The sequence below is a fragment of the Rhineura floridana genome, chromosome 2 (assembly GCF_030035675.1).
Source record: "Rhineura floridana isolate rRhiFlo1 chromosome 2, rRhiFlo1.hap2, whole genome shotgun sequence".
NCBI lineage: Eukaryota > Metazoa > Chordata > Lepidosauria > Squamata > Rhineuridae > Rhineura > Rhineura floridana.
The window spans coordinates 175,981,655-176,006,536 of NC_084481.1; the positions used below are offsets into that span (position 1 = coordinate 175,981,655).

The window sequence follows — 24,882 nt, forward strand, 5'->3', positions numbered from 1 at the left end:
AGGAGCTTTAATTTGAATTTGGTTATTTTCCCTATCACATCACAACTTTTATAAAAACTGGAAAAGATCGCCTACACATGCTGACACCACCTGATTATGCGTAATGTATTTAGAAAACTGTAAATTAAGTGTGTTATTTACAAGTAATTAATTACAGAAAAAACAGCCAGGTAGCTTTCATTATGTTGATTACTGTTAATGACATTGGCCTCATGCAGCTACTGTCTTTAGCATTAGCGCAAACCACGTGTTAAGTGCACGTGGTGTTTGGCAGCTGTATTCAGGTCATAAATCACACAAAGACCCAAAGTTTCTAATAGCATAATCATACAGTTTATTCCATAACACTTAATATTTTACTGAAGTTACCTGCAGAAATGATAGCTTTTGCTGAACAGCTTAAACTAACGCAAAATAAGCATTTCATTTGTTGCACATTACACAAATACAGCCTTGTATTTAACCACTTGCCTGGTAACCAAAATCGGCCAGGAATTATATGCAGGTGAATGAGTGAAATGGGGGGTAAGGAGTAGATTGAATCACAGAATAGTAGAATTGTAAGGAGCCTATAAGGCCATTGAGCCTAACCACCTGCTCAATGCAGAAATCCAAGTTAAAGCATACCTGACAGGTGGCTGTCCAGCTGCCTCTTGAATGCTTCCAGTGCTGGAGAACCCACCACCTTCCTAGGTAATTGGTTCCATTGTTGTACCACTCTAACAGTTACGAAGTTTTTCCTGATGTGCTGCCGAAATCTGGCTTCCTGTAAATTGAGCCCATAATTCAGCGTCCTGCACTCTGGGACGATCGAGAAGAGATCCTGGCCTCCTCTCTGAAACAACCTTTAAAGTACTGGAGATTGCTCCATTCCTCTTCTGCCAGCCTGCTTTGTTTCCATACTAGCTGCAGAGGAAGGAAAGATTTCCTTCATTATCAGCATGAAAGTATAACGGGCTGGTTGAGAGAGAGCAAATCATCCTATCCTTCTTACTCTAGACTACTAGGTAGAATTTATTTAATTAAGGTATTTCTATACAACTCTTTGACAAAAATTATCACAGGGCAGTTTACATTCACAATAAGGCAATACCAAACATGATACATAATAAGCAAGAACATTAAAAATTCTTATAAAACACATGAATTATTAGTAGCGTCATAACTTAAAAATGACTACACTCATCCATCTGGGAAAGCCTGACAAAAAAAGTGAGTTTTTACCTGGTGTCTAAATGAATATAAGGTGGTGTTGAGACACACTTCAATAGGAAAGTCATTCCAGAGACTACAATTTACTAGCCTGCATTTCTATCCTGGCCACAGAGAAAGCTTCCCCTCCTCCATGGCCAGCATAGAAATGTAAGTTGCAAGCCACTTAGCAGATGACTGTATTATTATTATTTATTACAGGCCAATAGCTTTTGTGGACTTATTTAGAACATTGCACAAGCTTGTCAGGTCATAACTCAGCAGGAATCAGAAAAGTTATCCTTGCCAAACTTTCCTCACCTACACAAATGTTAATGGTGTAGAAGGCATCCCAGTTTAAAGTTTCAGGAAGCATGGTATTTCTTGTACAGTGTGCCCAACTCCTTGCTATAACTATAGCTGAAGAAAAACTTATGCTCACGTTTAATTGGAAATTAGACACTGGTAGCATGAAGGGAAGTAGCCAGACATATCTGTGACCAATATATAAATGGACACAAGTTTAAGTCTTTCAACATTGCAGTTTTTGTCAAGACTTGGAAATCTATCAAAATTCCAGTATGACTGGGTACCATCGATAAGATCACCATTATAGTACATAGTCGAGCTGGGAATATACATGCTATTTATTATTTTGTTAAATCAGTAAAATGTTTATTCCTTATTGAAACAACACATTTAAATGGGGTGGGTGGGTAATAAAACACCAGAGATAAGTTTAATTTGAACTGTCCCTGAGGTTTAAAAAAACCTGGAAGACTTAAGTCATCCTCTACAAGATTTTTCTTAGACTTTTAAAATGAGCAGTCAAGTATTTTATAGAAGCAGAATGCACTAGATGAACAGGGTAACACATACTCTGTTGTTGATACATTTGTTTCTCATGAAAAAGTTACCTAAATTTCTCAGACTCTCAAACTGAGTTTGTCAGCATTGTGACATGATGACTATTAGCGAAAGCAGCACTGTTGAGTATGCAAGCAATATTCTACACAGGTATCATCATTTTTGAGTGCAACAAGCCATTTTGAATTTTGTTAACACACCTTATTCCACTAAACAACTATGAATAAACGTGTAATTTGTTACCTGGAAAGGGGGGGGGCAGAAGCAGAAGGTCTCTCTAGCCACCTAATCACCATATCAATGACACATGCCACAACAGAGAAGCACTAGTTTATTTGATTGATCATGGTAGATAAACTCCAAATAACAGAGAAATTAACAAATGCTTGACATTTGCTCAACATCCATTATTCTGACACTGCTTTCAGAATTTCAAAGCCTGGGAGTATGCTTAATCAACATTCATATTCCCTAGTGAGCTACAGGCACCATATTGCGCCCCGCCTTAGTACTGATGAAAACTGCATATTGGCCATTTCCAAAGTGTTCTGGGACTCCACACGGGGCCCCTTCTCTCTCTTGTTCCTGTTCTGCAGTTTTTCTTTTAAACACTTCCAAGACAAAAGCATCTGCCAGTTTTTCTCTCTGGGGATGTAAGCAAAATGAATTTAACAGTTTTAAGGCCAGAGAAGCCCTCACATCTAAATTCATTCATAGCACAGAAAAAGGCCTAAGAGGCCTCTCCAGGGACAAAACCCTGTTGAAATTTTTCCCGACAACAGTGGGAGCTTTATAAATTCTAAGTCCAGACAATTTCCAATTCAAATGCCCAGCATAGCATGACCTTTGTCAGATCTAAGAGCCCTGGATGCACCCACTTTTTTTTTTATTCTAACCAGCACAGACATTAGACAGGGCTAAGCAAGAGGCTCAATATTTGCATGCTCTTCCATTGTGAAAATTTAACAGTGACAGCACTGTGTCGAATTCTTTTCCCTTTAGAACTTTAACTCCGTAGGAGGGACATAGCTGACAGATGACTCTCCAACATATGTGTTATGTACACTGCACAGCTGAGGAACCTTGAATCAATGTCATAGTATCTCAGAGATGACCTACACCTTTCTGCCCATTATTAGTGTGTGGGGGGTGTGTGTGTGTGATTAAAATCACCCTACATAAAAAAAAGACAACAAAAGATTAACAATTTATAGTCATTAGGCTCTTTACGCAGCAGTTCCACATAAGCTGTATAAATGTTCTACATAAAGTAATTTATCAGATATGACACGTTGCACATCATATTGTATTTTTTAATAAGCTTACTAAAATTTCATGGATCAAATGCTACTCTTGAAAGAACACAAAAGGCACTGGAAAATATTTCTTCTTCATCCATGATTTATTTTGATTACCTTTTACAGCTACATGATAAAGTGGAACTTGCAAAATTACAAGGTTACAGTTTACACAACTATTGCTTCATATACTAAACATTACAAACAACTCCATCTCTGGTGGTATTGTACCTGCACTTAGCATGCAGCAATACACAACACTAGGCTCTTAGTTTGGCACTAAATAGTTAAATAGTGAAGAACAATAAATATCCTGATCCATTCTTTAAAGAGGGAGATTTCTCAATCTGATTCTATGCATGTTTATTTGGAAGCAAGTTCAATGGGATCTACTTTATGGCAAACCGCATATGATCACTACAGATTAAAGCTACAGACTAGATGTACAGTTTACCAATTTTGTTGCAATGTTCCACCAATGAAACTTAAAAGGCTACTGAACAGTCTTTATACAAGGCTAAAATAATGGTGCAGGCAATGTACAAATCACATATCATTTCAGCACTTCCCTTCTCCCTGTTCTTGTTTCCTGTTTTCCTCAATTGTTAAACAGAATGGGTTGGATCCAAAGAAGTGCCAGTGGAAGGAGGCTGGCAGAAGGTGACTTGCCTGCCCTCTCCTCTCCCAAGCAGTCCCACAAAACAGGTCTTCTGATGTTGGTACATGGTGTGGACAGTGGTGTAGGAGACTGAGGGGGAAAAGGGAAGAAATCAAAAATTATTTGGCCCTTGGTCTGTAATGTTATATATTGCCATGTGGTATATCTTTAACAGATATTTGTTCTGTAACCTGCTCTAGAGAGTCAAAAACCCACCCATAAATAATACTACAAAGATTAGACTATACAGGTTCAGATCCATAAAACGGTATAGGGAGCTATCAAGACAAAGCAATGTTCTGCACTACACTGTACTGTGCTGTCTGTTGACATTCCTATCTCCAGGTGCATGAAGAAAGACACTCCAGCCACAGTTCACCCAGGAGGAGGGAGCCACTGAGGAAGCTGAAAGATGGCATGTACTACACAGAGTCCCCAGCTTCCAGAACAGGTCCCTCTTCTTAGGATTTTTCTCATATATTGGACATACTAGAGCACAATAGTAGTAGGAGAACTGACTTTTCATAAATATAAATATATGGCACCACAAATAATCACATTGCCTATGTGACTAATGAAAGAACACCATTTGATAATGAGATTCAAGTTTCTGATTGTAAAGCATCATAGAAGCTTCATGTAGCTTGAAGAAGAGGAGTTAGTTAATCTGTAAAGTCCCATTTAATTCAGTTTTAGTCCAGCTATATACTGAACCTGCATACTGCATGAAGAAACCAAACAAGCCAGATAGCTAGATTCAGATATCTGGAGGGCTCAAGGAGTGACCTTCAGATGATGTTGGATTTCAACCCCCATCAGCTCTAGTCAGCAATGCAAATGATCGGGGGTTACAAGAGTTGAAGTCCAACATCTGAAGAGTCCCATGTTGGCTATCCCTGCTCTAGAAAAATAAGACAGACCGTGGCTCAGTGGTGGAGCATCTGCTTTGCACATACAGAATGTTCCAGATTCAATCCTTAGCATCTCTAAGTAGGCCTGGAAGAGTACGCTGTCTGAAATTCTGGAGAGTCACCAATGTAGACAATACTGAGCCAGATGGACTACTTGGCAGCTTCCCTTGTTCCCAAAAATGTCAAGGGCTTGTATTTTCTGGGGCTACTATGTTATAAATAAATAAATAAATATGTATTTAAATTTTATTTTAAGTTTTTATTATGTATATTGCTTGTAGGACTCTCACAAGTAACATGCAACCATTTGTTTGCCAGACATAGGTATATTGCCATTGAACACAGCCATTTCATTTTTAACTGTTATGCTGATAGATGAAGAGGAAAGATGAGAAACCTGTGGTCTTCCAGAGGCTGGTGGACTTCAACTCCAATTATTCCCGACTGCTGGCCATACCTGCTGGGGCTGTTTCCCCACCCCTGATGTAGAGGGGTCACTGGCCTCAAGCCCTGGTAGTACAAAGCTCTCTGCCTATCTCTCTTAGAGCCCCATCCTGAAATCGGCTGAAGCCAGATCATATTAGGGGAAGGAAAGGGATTCATATCCCCCACTTCCTAGCAAAGAAGAAGCAACACGTATGTGGATGTCTTGCTCTCTCTTCTAAAGTGAAAAAACTACTGACTCTTTAAATGTAGAAAGTAGTCAGGAGCCAGCAAAAATGTATAGTTTCAACGGTTCAGCCCTGTTTATCACTGGGGTGTTACAGCTTGAACTCACTCTCTACACAAGCGTGGCTCAGCAATGGGAGGGATCCCCCTCTCCTTCAAGCTGTTAGGCTCTGGAGCTGAAAGGAATTGGTAGATACCACACTGAGCCAGAGACAACCCAAAAGTGAACTTTCAGTTGACATTTGGAGAGAGAGATTTAGGATGAAAGGGGACATGTCTACCACTTTCACATTTGTTCTTTTTGAATCTTTTCCCTGCAATAAATTTCACAGTGGCAATTCTTCTGCACATAAACAATGTATATGAAATTGTATCAGGCAGTATCATTCTCAGGAAAACTGTGGGTACAAATAAAAGCATCCACCACTGAAAAATTGCACCTGCCATCGTTTAACCCAAAATTCCCCTCTGAATGATTCCGTGAGATGGATGTATAATCATTCCAGAGGCATGGGGGGTGGGGGAAGGTGGCCACTAACCAGCACCACCAGGAGAACATAGTGTGATGTAGTGGTTAGAATGTTGGACTAAGACCTGGGAGACCAGGGTTCGAAACCTCACTCACCAATGAAGCTCACTGGGTGACCTTTGGGCAGTCACAGTCTCTTAGCCTAACCTACCTCACAGGGTTGTTGTGGGGGATTACATGAGGAGGGGCAGAACCACGTACACCACCTTGAGCTCCTCGGAGAAAATATGGGATATAAATACAATCAATTAATCTCATTAGTTTTGAAAATGGACAAAAGACTTTCCCCAACTCCACAGCCTATAAAAGATGGACTTTTTCAGCTCAGCCTATACTAAACAACTTCTTGCTGTATAATCTTGAGAAGACCAGAGCTATGAAACTTGAAAAGGGAGTGTGTGAATGTATCCAGACAAGACTGAAATGCTGTTGGTGGGTGGTTCCTCTGACCAGCTGAGTGGTGTGCTGCCTGCTGTAGAAGGGTTCACATTCCCTCTGAAGGAGTGGGTTCATAGTCTGGGGGTTCTCCTGGATCCATTGCTGTCGGCTGAGGCACAGGTGGCCTCAATGGTGCAGAGTGCCTCCCATCACTTAAACTGGTGGCCCATCTGTGATGCTATCTGAACAGGGATAACCTGGTGGCTACAATAATAATCTGATAACCTCAAAGCTGGATTATTGCAAAGGTAGCTTTATGTTAAAGAGAAAAGCACAAAAGCAGGACTACAGCTGAACGTCAAAAAGACTAAAGTAATGACAACAGAAGATTTATGAAACTTTACAGTTGACAATGAGGACATTGAACTTGCCAAGGATTATCAATACCTCGGCACAGTCATTAACCAAAATGGAGATAATAGTCAAGAAATCAGAAGAAGGGTAGGACTGGGTAGCGCAGCTGTGAGAGAACTAGAAAATGTCCTCAAATGCAATGATGTATCACTGAACACCAAAGTCAGGATCATTCAGACCATGGTATTCCCGATCTCTATGTATGGATGTGAAAGTTGGACAGTGAAAAAGGCGGATAAGAGAAAAATCAACTCATTTGAAATGTGGTGCTGGAGGAGAGCTTTTCAGATACCATGGACTGCAAAAAAGACAAATAATTGGGTGTTAGAGCAAATTAAACCAGAACTGTCACTAGAAGCTAAAATGATGAAACTGAGGTTATCATACTTTGGACACATAATGAGAAGACATGATTCACTAGAAAAGACAATAATGCTGGGAAAAACAGCAGGGAGTAGAAAAAGAGGAAGGCCAAACAAGAGATGGATTGATTCCATAAAGGAAGCCACAGACCTGAACTTACAAGATCTGAACAGAGTGGTTCATGACAGATGCTCTTTAAGGTCGCGGATTCATAGGGTCGCCATAAGTCGTAATCGACTTGAAGGCACATAACAACAACAACAAAGCTTTATGTGGGGCTACCTTTGAAAACTGTTCGGAAGCTTCAAGTAGTGCAGAATGTGGCTGCCTGATTATTGAGGAGTTCAAGGTGAACAGAGCATATAACCCAAATCCTGTTCTAGTTACACTGACAGTCCGTACATTTTCAAGCCCAATTCAAAGTGCTGGTTTTGACCTATAACGCTCTTTATGGCTCAAGACCTCAATATCTTCTGGAACACCTCTCCTGATATGAACCTATGCAGATCCGTAGATCTTCTTCTGAGGCCCTTCTCCAGGTCCTCCCCTTTGAGGGAGGCTCAGAGAGTGGTCACAAGGGAGAGGGCCTTTTCAGTTGGGGCTCCCCATCTGTGAAATATGCTTCCAAATGAGGTCCTCCTGGCAACTTCACTGACATATTTTTTGTGGCAGGTAAATACTTACCTTATTACCCTGGCATTTGATAGACACAGATGATATTGTCTGTTATTAATATGCTGCCAAAGCTTTCTATGGCTGCAATGTTGTTGTTGTTGCTTTATTGTTTTGTTTTTGTAGTATGATATATTTGTTTTTTTAACATTGTCATAAATTGCTTGCAGACCTTTAGGCATCAAGCATCTAATGTCTAATTAATAATAATAATATCACAAGCTAGAATAGGCTGGAAAGGGCAGCCACTGTCTTATTAATTTATTTATTTGCATCAATGTAATTGTTTGCAGCATTTAATAAACAATGAAATAGACATATATTTGGTAGACAAGATGCAGATGCAGAAACTGTTTTAATTATCATTTCAAGTATAATAATAATAATAATAATAATAATAATAATAATAATAATAATCCATTTGTTGGTTGCCTTGTACCCAATGTTCTCTAGGCGACTTACAACAGATTTTTAAAAATACAATATAAAACAGAACCATGTACAACACAAATTTAAAAACATACAATATAAAAACTTAAACCTAAATGAAAGAAACTACGACAACACATCGGGAGAGCATTCCACAGCTGGGGCGCCATCACTGATAAGGCCCGTTCTTGTGTTGCCACCTCCGAGCCTCTTGTGGAAGGGCACACGAAGAGGGTCTCCGATGCCGAGCTCAGGGTCCAGGTCTGTTCATAAGAGGGGGGGTGGTCCTTGAGATACTGAGGTCTTGAGGCACATAACACTTTATAGGTCAAGACCAACACCTTGAACTGAGCCTGGAAACTAACTGGTAGTCACTGCAGCCATGCCTGTTATATGTATGGACTGACTTAACCTGGTCACCAATCTGGCCACCAAATTCTGCACTTCCAAACCATCTTCAATGGCAGTCCCATGTTAACGCATTCCAGCAGTCCAACCTAGAGATTACCAGAGTGTAGACAACATAAATTAGGCTATCCCTGTCAACAGCTGGGCCACCAGTTGAAGCAGATGGAAGGCACTTTGCATCAGAGGGGCTACCTGTGCCTCAAACAGCAATGGATCCAGAAGTACTCCCAAGTGTAACCCATCCAGAGCAGGCCACAACCATCCATCCAGTCTAGAGAACCACCCACGAACGGTGCCTCTGTCCTCTCTGGATGAGGTTTCAGTTTATTAGCTCTCCTCCAGTCCATTACCAAGGCAAGACTTCACTCTAGCACATCCACTGCCACACCTGCAGGTGTAAAAGAAAAATAGAGATGTGTATGTTATCAGCATATTGCTGACAAAATACTCCAAGAATAAAAAAGGGGGGAAACCCAAGATGCTGGAAAAAGTGGAGTTTATTTTTTAAAAAAAAACCAACGCATTTTGGCCATTCAGTGAATGCCTTAAGTGCCTTTTTAAAAGCAAGACAACAATACTAACCTTAAATTAGAAAGTTTAATTTTAAATTAAGGTTTAAATTTGTTACTGCTTTATCTTTTATGTTGTTGTTGATCTTTATTTGCCAGGCCATAGGCCATCACAAAAGTTATACAAAATTTAAAATTAAAATTCAAACCGTTAAAAACATATACCACCCACCCATACAATAAAATTATAATTCAATACTTTAAGACATAGTCCAAAGACTCTTACATTAAAACAGAATAGGTCCCGGTAAATATGACTACGAAAACTATGGCACCATCTGCCACTGTTATTCCTTAGGTCCCGTTTCGTTTAAATACTTAGCTCTCAATTTTTGGGCTGCAAGGGCGAAAAGAGCCACTCTATAAGTTACCCCATCGTCGCTGTCTGCTAGGAGGAAAGACACAATATGTTCCTCCCAACAAAGGCCCGAACGTTTAATTAGTGGATCGAGAAATTTGTTTCTTGGATGGGCATAGAGGTGGCATTCCAGTAAATAGTGGGGTAGATCTTCCACCATACTCTCTTGGCAGATGCATAATCGTTGTACCCACAGAATTTGAAGGTAATGCCCAGACATTATTGCACTAGGCATTGTTTGAAATCTGAGAGCTGTGAAAGCGTGTCTTAGGTGGACAGAAAAAGGGTAAGACAAATATTTTGCCCTAAGATGGTCAGGTTTAATTATACCATACCACTTTGAAAATTTAGAGTTGAAAATTGCCAAATTGTCCGTCCATACACAATGCTTCTCAATCTGCTCTCGAAGTTTTGGCCTGGAAATAGATGTAATAGGTTGGGTTGTGATATGATAATGATGACAAATATTTAAAAATTTTAGATTCCAAAAACTGTCTGCCGCAGTATGGTCAAAGCATGTCTTCAATAATATCTTAGCTGGCGCATCCGTTAACGAAACACAGAATGTCAATAATGTATTATGGATACGGGCGCTAACTGGGAGAAGGCCAGATTCAGCTCGAAGAAACGCTGCTGGCGTACCATTTGGTACACACATGAGCTGTCTCAGAAAACTATTTTGGACTGCTTCTAGAGAAGGAAAAGAGAGGGTCTCCCATCCCCAAATGGCTGCCCCGTAGAGGATTTTTGATATGACCTTATTCTGAAATATTTTCAGAGCTGGGGCCACAAGATGACCCCCTTCAGATCTGTAAAATTTGAGGATTGCCCCCGCGGACCTAGAAGCTGCAAGTTTAGTGGCAGCTATTTGATTTTTCCATGAGAGAGTATCCTGGAACTGAATCCCAAGATATCTAAAGGAGCGGCATTGTTCTATTGGGTGTCTACCAATGATCCAACTATGGTTGCGCTGTCTTTTCCCAAATACCATTATTTTTGTTTTTTGGTAATTAATTTGTAATTGTTCTTTTTTACAATACAGATCTAGATTTGCCAATAATCTCCTTAATCCGATAGGGGTGAGGGATAATAAAACCATATCATCCGCATACATTAGCATTGTGACTTTTCTAGTTCCCACTGAGGGAGGAAAAAAATTTGATCCAGTCAACTCTGCCACTATGTCATTCAGGTATAAGTTGAATAAGGTTGGCGCTAACAGGCTTCCTTGTTTTACCCCCTTATTTACCAAAATTGGATCTGTGAGATTATTTCCCACTCTTATTTTCATGTTATTGTTAGAGTACAGTTCCTTGATTAGAAATAAAAGGCGTTTGTCGATGCTGGTGCAGTCAAGCTTTGTCCACAATCGGCCTCTGTCTATCGAATCAAAGGCGGCCACCAGATCAACAAAGGTGGCATACAGATGTTTGGTGGGGCCCAGAACCGAACGCCTAGCTAGGCAATAGAGAGTGAGACAGTGGTCAATAGTACTTTGCCCTTTCCAAAACCCTGCTTGTTCAGGGCAAATAACCGAGTTTGCCACTTGCCACTCCTCTAATTTAGACAAGAGAAATTTACTATATAGTTTTACACCATATAGTAAATTTCTCTTGTCTAAATTAGAGGAGTGGCAAGTGGCAAACTCGGTTATTTGCTTTATCTTTTAATGAACGGCATTTCAATAGATGCCTATATATGAATGAAAACTGGGAAGGCATTGGGTTGAATTCAGATGTAGTCATGCTTAGAGTAGACCCATTGAAATCAATGGGGCTTGAGTTAATCTGGGTTCAACCCATTATCTTTTCTGTGTTTATTGTCGATTGTTAATCCATTTTTACCTAAAACATAAAAGTAGGGAGTGAAAATGCACATAATAAATAGATAATACATCTTGGCTGTAAGACCCTCTCACTGCTTGCTGGCCTCTTTCCACCTAGCATGGACGGGTGAGGCCTTCACCGCCTGCAGCTGTAAAAGGTTTCACTACCTGAAGATGCCAGAGACCACCTTGACTGTGGGGTGTTGTTTAGGGGCTTCTGTTTGGGTTAAAGTTTAATTTCTGATTGTCGGTTTTTTGTTTTGCTGTTACTGGGATTATGCTTCTGTATTTTATTGTTGGATTTTATTAGGAATTATTGTATGTTTTTATGATGTTTTTGTTAACTTTTTAAATTTTTTAAATTGTGTTTTGTGTTTTAAAATTTGTATATTTGTTTTTAATGTTTTTAATTGCTGTAAACCACCAGAGAGCTTCGGCTATGGGGCACTATATAAACGTAATGAATAAATAAACAAACAAATAAACTTATTGACCATTTGAATTTATTTCTTACAGTGAGTTCTGTAACTTTTTTTCTGTTTATGTTGTGAGCCACCTTGTGCATAAATTGTTATGGAAAGGCGGCATACAAATAAACAATGATGGTGATGATGTTATTTGTGGGCAATGCTTTCTGTTGAGTTATTAGAGAAGACAGTTGTGAAGTTCAGATGTCTGCCTATTTCCTAACTATGTTTTGGTAATTGGGAACATGCCATTGACTCATCTGTGCCTTATCCCTCTTCTGTCCTCCTTTCTCAGATTTACATGCTCTTTTGTTTCCCCCTTCTGGTTAACACTAACTATTGTTTACTTACTAACCAACTACTGGAAAATGTGGTGTTTATTTTCAAAAAAAAAAGCCCAACACGTTTCGGCCACTATATTGTCTGGTCTTCGTCAGGGGATGGACTGGTCTGCAATATTCTTTTCTAGCAGGATTGCTTGAAATGACAGACGACTTGAAATGGTGGTCGTCCATCATTTCAAGCAATCCTGCTAGAAAAGAATATTGCAGACCAGTCCATCCCCTGACGAAGGTCAGACAATATAGTGGCTGAAATACAGCTTTCCCCCCCTAAAAATAAACACCACATTTTGCAGCATCTTGGGGTTTCCCCCTTTTTTATTCTTGGCTTTTTGGATGCTTGCCACTTTCTGCTTTTGATATTGGGAAAATACTCCAGAACTCCGGATGACCCAATTCAGCGGTTTCATGTAGATATTAAATGGCATGGGGGATAGAATCAAATCCTGCAGAACCCCACATTGAAGGTTCCACTGGGCCAAACAGCATTTCCCAACCACCACCCTCTGAGGACTATCATCCATTTTAAATAGTTTTTAAAATATTTGTTTTAAATTGTATATTTGTTTTAATGTTTTTGGTTGCTGTAAACTGCCCAGAGAGCTTCAGCTATGGGGAGGTATACAAGTGCAATAAATAAATAAATCCCAGTAGAACTGGAACCACTGCAAAACAGTACCACCCACCCCCAACTTGGACAGTCGCTCCAGAAGAATACAATCATTGATGGTATTGAAAGCTGCTGAGAGATCAAGGAGAATTAACAGGGACACACTCCCCTTGTCTCTTTCCCGACATAGGCCATCATACAGGGTGACCAAGGCAGTTTCCATGCTAAACCCTGACTGAAATGGATCTAGAAAATTGGTTTAATCCAAGAGAACTACATCTGGTCCACAACCACATGCTCAAGAACCTTGCCCAAAAAGGGAAGATTGGTAACTAGATTATAATTATTCACATTTTCTGGATCCAGGACAGGTTTCTTAAAGAGTGGTCTAACCACTGCCTCGTTTAAACAGACAGGAACCCCTCCCCAAAGAGGCACATCATCATCATCACACACCCTTCACCCACAGGTCCCAGGGCAAGTTAAAACAATGTTAAAATACAACATTAAAAACTATCTAAAAACAATCTAAAATCCCAAAATAGGGTGGGTCCTAAAAATACGTATCGTAGGTATCAAAGGCCAACACAAGCAGGTACGCCTTCAGCATTTGCCAAAAAATGTATAGCAAAGTTGCCAGATGCACCCCTGTGGGAAGAGACTTCCACAATGTAGGGGCTGCCACAGAGAATGCCCTCTCCTGGGCCACACACACCCCTGAGCTTCCAAAGGCGGTGGAACTACCAAAAGGGCCCCCTCTGCTGAGAGGGTCTGTAGGGAAAGAGGCAGTATTTCAGATATTTGGGACCTAAGTCATTTAGGGCTTTTAAACACTAGCATGAGCACCTTGAATTGGACCCGGAAATGAACTGGCAACCAATGCAGCACAGGGGTTATGTGAGTTCTAAATGGAACCCCAGCTAGTAATCTGCTGCATTTTGGGCCAGTTGAAATTTTCAAGTCCAGCCTGTTACCACCTCCAAGCATTGGTTTAGCACCTTACCCATCTCTCCTGATTCAGACGGAACAGAGAAACAGAGCTGGGTGCCATCTCTATACTGGTGACACATCACCTCAGTCTCCTGATGACAACTCACAGTGGCTTAAGGTACATGTTAAACAGCATGATGGAAAAGATGAAACACTGTGGAACACCACAGGACAGCTCCCATGGCACCCAACAGTGACCCATGGAAATCGCCCTGGAGGTAGGGGCAGAACCACTACACTGCCCTCAAGCCACACCTCTTTGACGCCCTCCAGAAGGATACCATGGTCAATTTGTTGATGCTTTTATTGTTTTTAATTATTTTATTGGTTTTTATTTTTATTGTTTCTTTGTATGTTATAAGTCGCCTTGATGTACTTTTATGAAAAGTGCAGCTTATAAATACTTTAATAAATAAATAAAAGCCATGAAGAGGTCAAGAAGAATGAGCAGGGTTGATCTCCCCAATCTCTCTTCTGACAGATTCCATCAACCAAGGCAACCAGGGCAATTTCAGTCCCATGGCTGGGCCTGAAGTCAGACTAGAATGGAACTAGATAATCAGTTTCCTTCAGGCATGCCTGAAGTTGGAGTGCCACCACCCTCTCAAGCACCTTGCAGCAAAAGGGAATATTTGCCACTGAACAATAGCTGTTTAACACCTCTAGGTCCAGAGAGATCCTCTTAAGTAGGGGATGCACCACCGCTTCCTTCAAGGCAGATGGTACCTCCCCTTCCTTCAATGAAGCATTAATCACTCCCTGGATCCACTCAGTTACTCCCATACAGAAACCAAGATGGGCAAATGGTCTAACTTAGCTATATTAATTTCAATAGGCCTACTCTGAATACAACTTAGTTGGATACAATCCTTAGATTCCTGGAAGCCTGCACAAGATCAAAGAGTCTTCCATAAACAGAATGACAAGGTTGGATATAATCCAATCTTATTACTGGTTGGTGGGGGGACATAGTGATAGATCAATGGTAATCACCATTCATTAAGAACATAAGAACATAAGAACATTGTCAAAGGTGATATAGGAGATCAGCACATTGTTCCTGGTTAACACTAAAAATGGTTTACTAAGACATCTGAATCAAAATTACCATTAACCATGGTTTATCCCTGGTTATTTTATTTATTTATTTATTAGATTTATATCCCGCCCTTCCTCCCAGCATGAGCCCAGGGCGGCAAACAGAAGAGCTAAAAACACTTTAACACACCATAAAAACAGGCCTTAAAATACCTTAAAACAAAACAACGTTAAAAACATTAAAAAAAAAAAAGCTTTACAAACATTTTTTACAAGGGTTAAAAACATTATTTAAAAAACCACATTAACAAGCAATTCTAACACAGATGCAGACTGGGATAGGTCTCAACTTAAAAGGTTAGCAAGAACCATGGTAACACTGATTCATATATCAAAGTAAACAATAGTTAGTTTTAACCAGAAGGAGGAAGCAAAAGAGCATGTAAATCTGAGAAAGGAGGACAGAAGTGGGATAAGGAGCGGATGAGTTAATGGTATGTTCCCAATTACCAAAACATAGTTAGCAAATAGGCAAACATCTGAACTTCACAACTGTCTTCTCTAATAACTCAACAGAAAGCATTGCCCACAAACATCTATTTATTATGTGCTTTTCCACTCCACACTTTTATGTTTTAGGTAAAAAAAGCATTAGCAATCGACAATAAACACAGAAAAGATAATGGGTTGAACCCAGATTAACTCAAGCCCCATTGATTTCAATGGGTCTACTCTAAGCATGACTACATCTGGATTCAACCCATTGCCTTCCTAGTTTTCATTCATATATAGGCATCTACTGAAATGCCATTCATTAAAAGATAAAGCAGTAACAGGAAAATAACAAATTTAAAATTCAACTTTAATTTAAAAATAAAACTTTCTAATTTAATGTTAGTACTGTTGTCTTGCTTTAAAAAAGGCCACTTAAGGCATTCACTGAATGGATCCTTAACAAATATAACCAATTACAAAAAAGAAAACCACTGTCAAAATACAAGAGCATATATAACTTTCATTTTATTTAGTGATGTAATAAGCTTGGGGACATATAACAGGACCAAGAGAGTCATGGTCATTAATTTAGGCAATAAATCATAGGACTTGCCAACAATGACAGCAAACAGATGCTAACAAGGAAATGTATTATTTAATATTGCCATCTATTATGAAAATGGAAGCATGTTTAAGACATGTCTTAAATTTTTATAATAATATGCATTTAGTACATTACTGTTTTGACACATGCAAGAAACAAATTTATAGGTCCATTCTGCAAATGGATCCTGTTTAGTAAGCACAGAGGGTATTCTAGGTCTCCTTTTCAAAAAGAAGCAAGAGGAAAACCTTTACAATTATATATTTGTAATGATGTCTGATTTATTATCTTGCATTTTGTAATAAATATTGTCAGGGGAAATGTACACTTTTAAAAGTAATATTTTCCAAGAACAAGAAGAACTCAGTATTCTCAATACTCAATTGAGGTTGGAATATTTAAGCATTCTAAATAGCAAATTTAAAAATTAGCCTTACTGACAGACTAAGCATCTTCCTACAAAGGTGTTACAGAGAAAATGTGTAGTTGACTAATTTATTTAAATTCAACCCCACCAAACAATTTGTTTCAATATTCATTTCACTTTTCCTTGCTTGTCCTAAGACACATGCACTGGAAATCTAACTCATTTCAATATAACTTGCTTGTATATATGTTTAGGCTTACCACCCAAATTCTCTTGCTGATATTCTTTGTAAAGATTTTTACTGATGAAAATAAAATTTGTCCAAACTTATCCACCACCTTCTCAAATATTAGGAAAGGAAAGATTGGGTTTCTTAGTCTGATAAAATGCACTAATTCTGTAAATGTTTTTGAATGAAGAAGCATAATAGTGTCAAGACTCACCTCTTCTGCATTTTTGCTTATCTCCCACCAGATTTTTCTCTATATGAAATGATATAGCAGGCACAGCATATTGTATTATGGAACACACATTATTATTTTTAGTTACCGTTGTTTAACAAGGTAACAAGCTAATCCAACGGACAGTGTTTTTGTTTATACACAATTTTATTTAACTTTACCTTTCAATCAACTCTTGAATGTCCCAGCTGTCTTTCTTGGAAGTGCTACAGTCAATGCTTTAAAACAGTTGAGGAAGCACTGATCAGGATAGGGAAACGAAATTTTCTTCATTAAATCTACTGAAGCAGATATTAAAAATGCATTTAATATACTGGGGATGGTTGGTGGGCATCAGAGAGTGTGACAGGCCAGTTACTGATGAGTTGCCATCAGACGGCCTTCTCAGCTGGAATCTGTGTCTAAGGCTGCTGAAGGACAGCAATATCTTCCCTTGTGTGTGAGCTCTATTCATCTCCCAAGTATTTACTAAATCACAGGCCTCTGCACACAAACCCAGCGTTTCAGCGCATGCTAACAAATGATGGATGGTCCAGTCAATTCGTTATGTCCTGAAAGCGTGATTTCCTGCCATTCCAATCATCAAACCTCTAGAGCTTTCAGAGTTGATCAGTCCTAGAGAATATATTTTGCAGGCTCTATTAAAGGAGTAGAGGTTGTTACCATTAAAGTCTCTAACTTTTTCCTGTGTCTGGAAAGAACGAGTGAAAGAAAAAAATAGCCTTGGCTTTCTAGGTAAAGAAGTCAGTGTTCCATTTAATACCAACAGTTGTTAAAATGTTGGAGTGCTATCTACATTGAAAGTAGATTCAGTTAAGGAAAAAAATGCAAACATTCTCTTCTTATGCTAAATCTTTAGATAACATTTTATCAACAAAACATGTAGCCCTTATTGTGAAACCAAGGAGTCATCTATGGGTTGTTTTTTTAAAATCATATAATGAGTATCACTTCCTCAGCAAATACTTAGGAAGAATATCCATTCTGTAATTAAGAAGAAAAGCTAAATAGATGTCTTAAAACATATCATACCATATACAATTAATCAATCTCATTCTTCTAATTTTCTTCCTATACATGTGCCCCATAAGAGGTCTACAAGCTCTAAACAGGTGTCTACTCCACTGTTTTTTAATTTTTAGCAGAAAACAGGAGTATACACTTATACAACACTTTGCCACCTTTTTCTATCAAACAGATTTGTCTGCTGCTTTGCTATCTGTTATGAAGATGTACAACTCAGGACAGCAGCAGATGAGCCCGTTCCAAATAAAAAGTGACAGCATCTATGAACTTAACATTTCAACTTCTTTGCTTACTTACTAGGTAGATCCCAGTCAGATCTGCTAAAACCCTCCCTCTTTTGCCCTGCCATTCACCTCAACCTTGACCCAAAGATTAAACTCACTTTTATTGCACACAAAGGTCATCTGTATAAGGTCAACATTCAAAGTCCCTTGTCAACTAAGGTTGATATATTCCAACCTTTCCTACTCTAATGCATCAAATTCTTCATGGTGAGGTCATATGCAGCACACAGTGAATTCAGCAATTTATTGTGCCATTGTAATTTAGCACAGAGTATGATTCTCCAAAAAGCTGTCACATGAATAAAGATTTTGCCACAATATGTTGAATCCCATAACCCTGCAAAGCTAACAAATCTGGTCCTGCATGCAGACTCCATAAATAGCTGTCCCTGAACTGTAATGCAAAAATTACAACTGCTGTATTGACATCTGTAGCCGTAGTAGAGCAAGTATAGTAATATTTTAAAACTCTAGCAGCCAAATGCCAATAATCACAGATGGGCAGTGTTAAATCTTAACTGCCCAGTGTTCTTGGTCTTTTACATGAGAAGTCATCTATCTTGGTTATGACACAAAGGTTGTTTCAGGTTAAATTATTTGAAATAATAATTAGGATGGGTTTGACTTATCAAAAACAACGTGTGTGTAGTGGAAATGCTATGCACAAAGGAAGCTAAAGAAATCATAATTATACAAGTATTTATATGCTGCCAGTTCAAACAATAAAACATTGCAATGTACAGCAGCATAAACAATAAAACATAAAACACCATAAAAAAGTACAAAATGATTAAAATGACTGGCTGATCAAAAAATTGAGCAGTTGTCTACATAAAAAGGTCCTCAAGAGATGCCTGAAAATGAAAAGTGAGGATGCCTGCTCAATCTCTGCTGAAAGAGTGTTCCACAGCACAGGACCAGCAACACTAAATGCCCAACTTCCAGTGGAGACCAGTCGGGCCCCTGCAACATGGGAGACAACTAGCAGCTCTCCTCTGTATGATCTCAGTGTTCAAACTGGGATAAAAGGGTGCAGGTGGTTTTTAGGGTATCCTGCACCCAACTTGTTCAGCGCTTTGTATATTAATACAAGAGTCCTGAACTGGGCCTGGCAGCATATGGAAAACCAGTGCAGATGCTTTAGCAAAGGTGTTTCATGCTGTTAGCTATTGACCCCCATCAGCAGTCTAACCACTACATTCTGCACTAGTTGGAGCTTTTCCTATAGACAGTTCCACATAGAGATAATTGTGATAATCCAATCTTGAGTTACCAATTCATGTACAACAGCCAGATTATCCAGATACAGCTGTAGCTGGTGTACCAGATTGAGGCTGGTAAAAGATACTCCTAGCCATAGAGATCACTTTAGCCTCTAATGAAGATGATATATCCAGGTGTACCTCCAAGCTATGTACCTGCTCCTTTACAAGGAGTGCAACCCCACCCTGAAAAGGCAACTGGGGGTCTCTCTTCTGGACACGGGAATCACCTCACAGAGACTTCATCTTCCCAGAATTCAAACTCATTTTATTGGTCCTGCATTAAGGCACTGGTCCAGGGCTTGCACAGCCTCTCCCAAGTCACAAGTTAGGAACAAATAACTCAACATACTGCATACTGGGGACACTGTGCTCCAAAACTGCAAATAATCACTCCTAATGGCTTCATAAAAATGTTAAATAGCATTAGAGACAAAATGGTACCCACAACACAAGAGCCAAGGGATCTAAGAGCACTCCTCCAGTGTTACTCTCTGGACTCGACCGTGTAGGTAGAAATGGAACCACAGTATTACAGTGCCTCCAACACCCATCCCATATAGTCGATCCACATGGATACTTACTATATTTGACAGTATCAAAAGCAGCTGAGAGGTTGAGTAAGAACAACAGGGTCACACCCCCACCGTTCTTCCCCCCGGTCATCTATCAGGACAACCAAGGCTGTTTCACTCCCAAAGCCAGCTCTGAATCCAGACTGAAATGATCCATATAATCAGTGTCTTCCAGGAACACTTGAATATACAAGCAACAGGACAAAATATGTAGTGACCAACAAGAGCAAATCTTTACAACATAAATGTATTATTCATATTACTCCTCTAAAAACAATTGGCTAGCGACAGGAGTATAAAAGCACTGCTGGTCACTTGTACAACTTATATACTTAAGAGCAAAGATAGATCCAGAAGTATTCTATCTTTCAGAGGAAATGTGTGAGACAGAGCTTTTATAGCATAACCATTCCCCGCTCCCATGCCTGAATCACAAGGTTCACCAAAACATCAACATTTTTCTTTGAATTCAGCATCAGTTTTGTTTTCCCTCACCCAGTCTATGACAGCCTTCAAACACTTATTTGATACTGCTGAGAATGAAAAACTTATCTGATGCCATCAGCATACTGACAAGTTCCAAACCTATATAATGTTATGGTTTCCACGTTAAACAACATGGTGACATGACTAAACTCTGTAACACCAAAGATAATTCCCAAATGTTGAAGCCAAAGTAGACAAACGTTATTTTCCAAAACCAGGTGATGAAGCAGAACCACTGCAAAGCCTACATGCCCTTTCCAAACAAGCAATGTAGAAGGATCAGATGAGCCCTGGATCAAAATCACTATGAAGTCTAGACAGATAAATAGGGTCATTCTCCCCCATCCTAGTCTACAGACAGATGATTCACCAAGCCTACCAGGCCACCTCATTTCCAAAATGTAGCAGAAAACAGATTGAAGTGGCTCAGATAAATCAGCTTCATTCAAAAGTGCCTAGATGAATAGTGATCATTACCATACCCAAGAAATGCAAATTGAAAGGACCAAAAATTGCCCTAATTAAAAGGATGAAGGATGGGCTTCTTCAAGAATTGTCTAACCAATGCTTCTTAATTAAAATACAGACTTAAACGTAAGAAGAGCCCTGCTGGATCAGAACAGATGCCCATTTAGTCCAGCATTCTGTTCTCAGTGGCCAACTAAACAGCTATAGGAAGCCTACAAGCAAGACATAGCACAATAGTGCTCTCTCATTTGTGATCCTCAGTAACTAGCATTCAGAAGCATGCCGCCTCCAGTACTGGAGGTAATATTTAGTTATCATGACTAGTAGCCATTGATAGCCTTTTCTTCCTTTACTAAGTCTAATCCCCTTGCAAAGCCAGCAAAATTAGTAGCCATCATTACCATTTATGGTAGTGAATTCCAGTTTCACTATGCATTGTGTGAAAACATACCTTTGTGTAGAGAAGATTTAGCCACCATAACATCATCAGGAGTATGATGGGGCCAAACAGCTTCAGGTTAAGATGCCCTGTTGCCCTATTCCCTTTTCACTTATCTGGTCTAGCAGTGGCAGCAATACAACAATGAACAATGTCATTGGAAACTTCCAACCTCCCTGCCATCTTGAATACTGCAACAGAGGCATATCAGGCATCAAGGATCCTAGTAAATGTAACTTTCCCAGGACATCTGAACCTCTAATATAGGATGTCATTACCAAAGAAGAACTCGAGGAAGAAATGGTGCTCAAAGTATGCTGCACATAAGTTATCACAAGTTGGACACACTTGTGTGTTTGAGTTGTGGCAATATCATTATTGCACGAGTACTGGCTCCAATTCATGAAAAGAAACTTTCTAAATGTAAAAATTATTAGTTTATCTTTAGACATAATGCTTCCACAGATTCTCAAGCACAAGTATCTAGCCCTGTGAAAAAGACTACAAAGTGTTATCAGTTAGTCATTGTTCCCAGGAGGCACAAAGTGGTGAACACAGAGTTCACACATATATAATCTTCACTTGACTGAGGAAGCAAGTGCACATTTGGTAATAGCATAGATCAAACTTAAGGCAAAACTTAATATCACCTGGAACAAAGTAATTTTCAATTAAGGCAATTCATATTTCTAATCTGTGAGTCATCAAATAATGAGATATCACATGATCCACACGTGTGTCTTAAGTATGAATGATGAGTTCTTCCCTGTTCAATTTGGATGCAAGTTCTTCCTCAAATGGAAAAACTCTAATTACCTTTACAAACCAATCTAGAGTTTGGAAAAGTTACACATTGATCCCATTAGGCCATCCCATCCACAAAAGTGTTTTCCATCAGCCACCAAAATACCCTCCCCTTTTCTTACCTGACAAGCTGTGGCTGTAGGAACAGCAGTGGAAGACAGAAAGGGGAGGTTTCTAGAGTTCTGATGCAAACTGGAGAAAAATTCATTAGATTTAAAAACATGACTCTAATTTGAAGCAGGCTTTTACAACCCAGCCCCCTCCCGAAGTTAGTTTCCAAACTTGGCTCAGGGGAACTTCAGTTGTCTAGGTACTACAATGCCATTTACGCTCTGGTGAACAGAAAATATCCAGATGCAAGCCATATTGGTACAATAGGGATTCCTTATTTTTGCTACAGTTCAGAAGGTTGTATTATATCCCCTAAGTAAATCACAAGGCTCTGCTTATTGTGCAAGTGTACCAAGACCCAATGCTGGTACAGTAACCATATCCAATGACTCCTAAAGAAGCCTGGGTTTGGAAACCCAGAGAGAGAGAGAGAGAGAGAGAGATAGTAACATCTTGACAACTTATGTGACAGAGATATATGTTGCTAAGACTTTTAGATTTATTTAAATAAAGTATTCTTACTGAAATAACTGATATGAGTGGGTATTGCAATACACATTTTAACCATATAACTTTTTCAGGCTTTCAGCGATTAGGATCTTGTTCCACAGTCACAGTCCACTGCCAGCTTAGTTCAATGTACCTTGAAGAGCAAGTAACATTTTACTTATTAGCTTTTCCTATCAATGTTATTGGCAAAATAAACTATATAATATAGTTTTCATAAATGATGGCATTCAGCAGGACTGGTAAGTACACCAGTATCTTTTAAAAAGAGTTTGCTCAAGCAGTCACATATAATTGTAATGATTCCAACTGATGAACTGCCATTAAATAGTGTTTGGAATCTTGATAAGATTTACAAGCAACCTCAGACAAGTAAATGCCACAATTATGGAGGGTATTAAAATTGCATCAAAAATACTGCAGTACGTGGTGACACTGTATAAGGAAGCTTTTGTGGTTTGTGGAAGCCATGGAGTGTTTGCTGGAGCTTAGCCTGATGGAAATGTAGTGTAATATAGTAAAGTGTTGGACTTGGAGATTTGGCTCCAAATCCATTCTCAGCCATGGCACTCACTGGGTGACCTTGAGGAAATCTCCATCTCTGAACCCAACATATCTCACATATTTGTGAGCTCCTACTGGGCTCTACTAGGAGGAAGAGCAGGAGATAAATCTAATAAATAAAATAATAAATAATAAATATTTGTTTTACAATAAACTGTAATAACCTTGTATGCTGCCCTCAGTTCCTTGGAAAAAGGTAATATAGAAAATTGATAAATAAGGATACCCCCCCCAAAAAACCCCTATGAATTTTGTGTGTGTGATATAAAAACATTGCACCTAATGTTTGTCTACTTTAGACACTAGACTAAATTACAGTATCTCATATTACGTTAACAAGATGTCAAAGTGGCTGAATACTCCTTCCTAATAAAGCAGGAGTACACAACCTTTATGGGCTCGGGGATATATTGTGAAACTGTTGTGGACACCACAAAACACCTATTTTACTGAAGAAAAACTGGTGATGCTCAGACTCCTGCTCCTCCCAGAATGGGCAAAACATCTACATACAACACAAAACAAAGCACAGACAAAAAAAGCAGACAACATCTTTACCCCCAAATAAGCAACACTTCCAAACACACAAGGCAAAAAACCCACCAAAGGGTGTGGATAAGGGATAATGAGACAGCCACATACTGGCATAGCAAAACAGTGAGTGAACTGAGAAAGAAAAAATTGTGCCTAAACGCAGAGCTCCAGATGGTCTAACCCACTGGTATTTGTAGAATTAGACTGTTCTTCTCAAATCTCCAGACAGCTGTAATACTTCGGACACAACAAACTTCATCTAACAGCTTAGTGTCACACTGGGTTGTCATTGCCCATATTTCCATAGGAAATTACAACAATAACAAATATTTTCTAGGAAAATTCTTAACATAACATAATGAACTATCCACAAGAAAGAAAACTAATGTTTATTTTCATTACTGCCAGTAACACTAGGGCAAGAAAGCTGTCCAAAAGTTTGATGTTGTTCCAGAACTCATACTGTAATGTCCAACAGCAGAATACTCTGATCACAAGATAGCCTAGTTATCTGGGCTGGTAAACATAGCATTAACATTGGATGGGGGATTGGAAAATAATGGAAGGGCTGCACCCAATTCCTTGGTAATTTTCATTAGATCACTATGCACATTTACTCTAATGTAGAGAGCAGGATGAGAGCCAGTGTGGTATAGTGGTTAAGGTGTTGGACCCTGGGAGACCAGGGTTCAAATTCCCATACAGCCATGAAGCTCACTGGGTGACCTTGGGCCAGTCACTGCCTCTCAGCCTCAGAGGAAGGCAATGGTAAACCCTCTCTAAATACCGCTCACCATGAAAACCCTATTCACAGAGTCAAAATTGACTTGAAGGCAGTCCACCGCCATTTTCAGAGAGCAGGATTATTTATTTATTTATTTATTATTTTATTTATACCCCACCCTTCCTT

The 24,882-nt window shown here is 39.2% G+C and overlaps 1 protein-coding gene and 1 long non-coding RNA gene across 13 annotated transcripts in view; both read right to left on the bottom strand.

Moving 5' to 3' along the window:
- Nucleotides 1-24,882, bottom strand: part of CDIN1 (CDAN1 interacting nuclease 1) — a 214,236-nt gene that overhangs the window by 178,697 nt on the left and 10,657 nt on the right. For 9 of the 12 annotated variants that reach the window (XR_009760709.1, XM_061611513.1, XM_061611521.1 and 6 more), the window contains exon 2: nt 17,074-17,130. The exons of the other annotated variants lie outside the window; for them this stretch is intronic. Coding sequence is in view for 8 of the 9 variants with exons in the window: in XM_061611513.1 (XP_061467497.1) it covers nt 17,074-17,130 (57 nt within the window). In the remaining variant the exon portion in view is untranslated. The remainder of the gene's footprint in view (nt 1-17,073; nt 17,131-24,882) is intronic. 12 annotated transcript variants of the gene reach the window in all.
- On the bottom strand, nt 3,442-9,130 carry LOC133377443 (uncharacterized). The gene is made up of 2 exons (XR_009760710.1): nt 8,980-9,130; nt 3,442-4,104 (listed from the first exon to the last, which is right to left on the bottom strand). It is a non-coding gene; the product is annotated as an uncharacterized LOC133377443 (long non-coding RNA).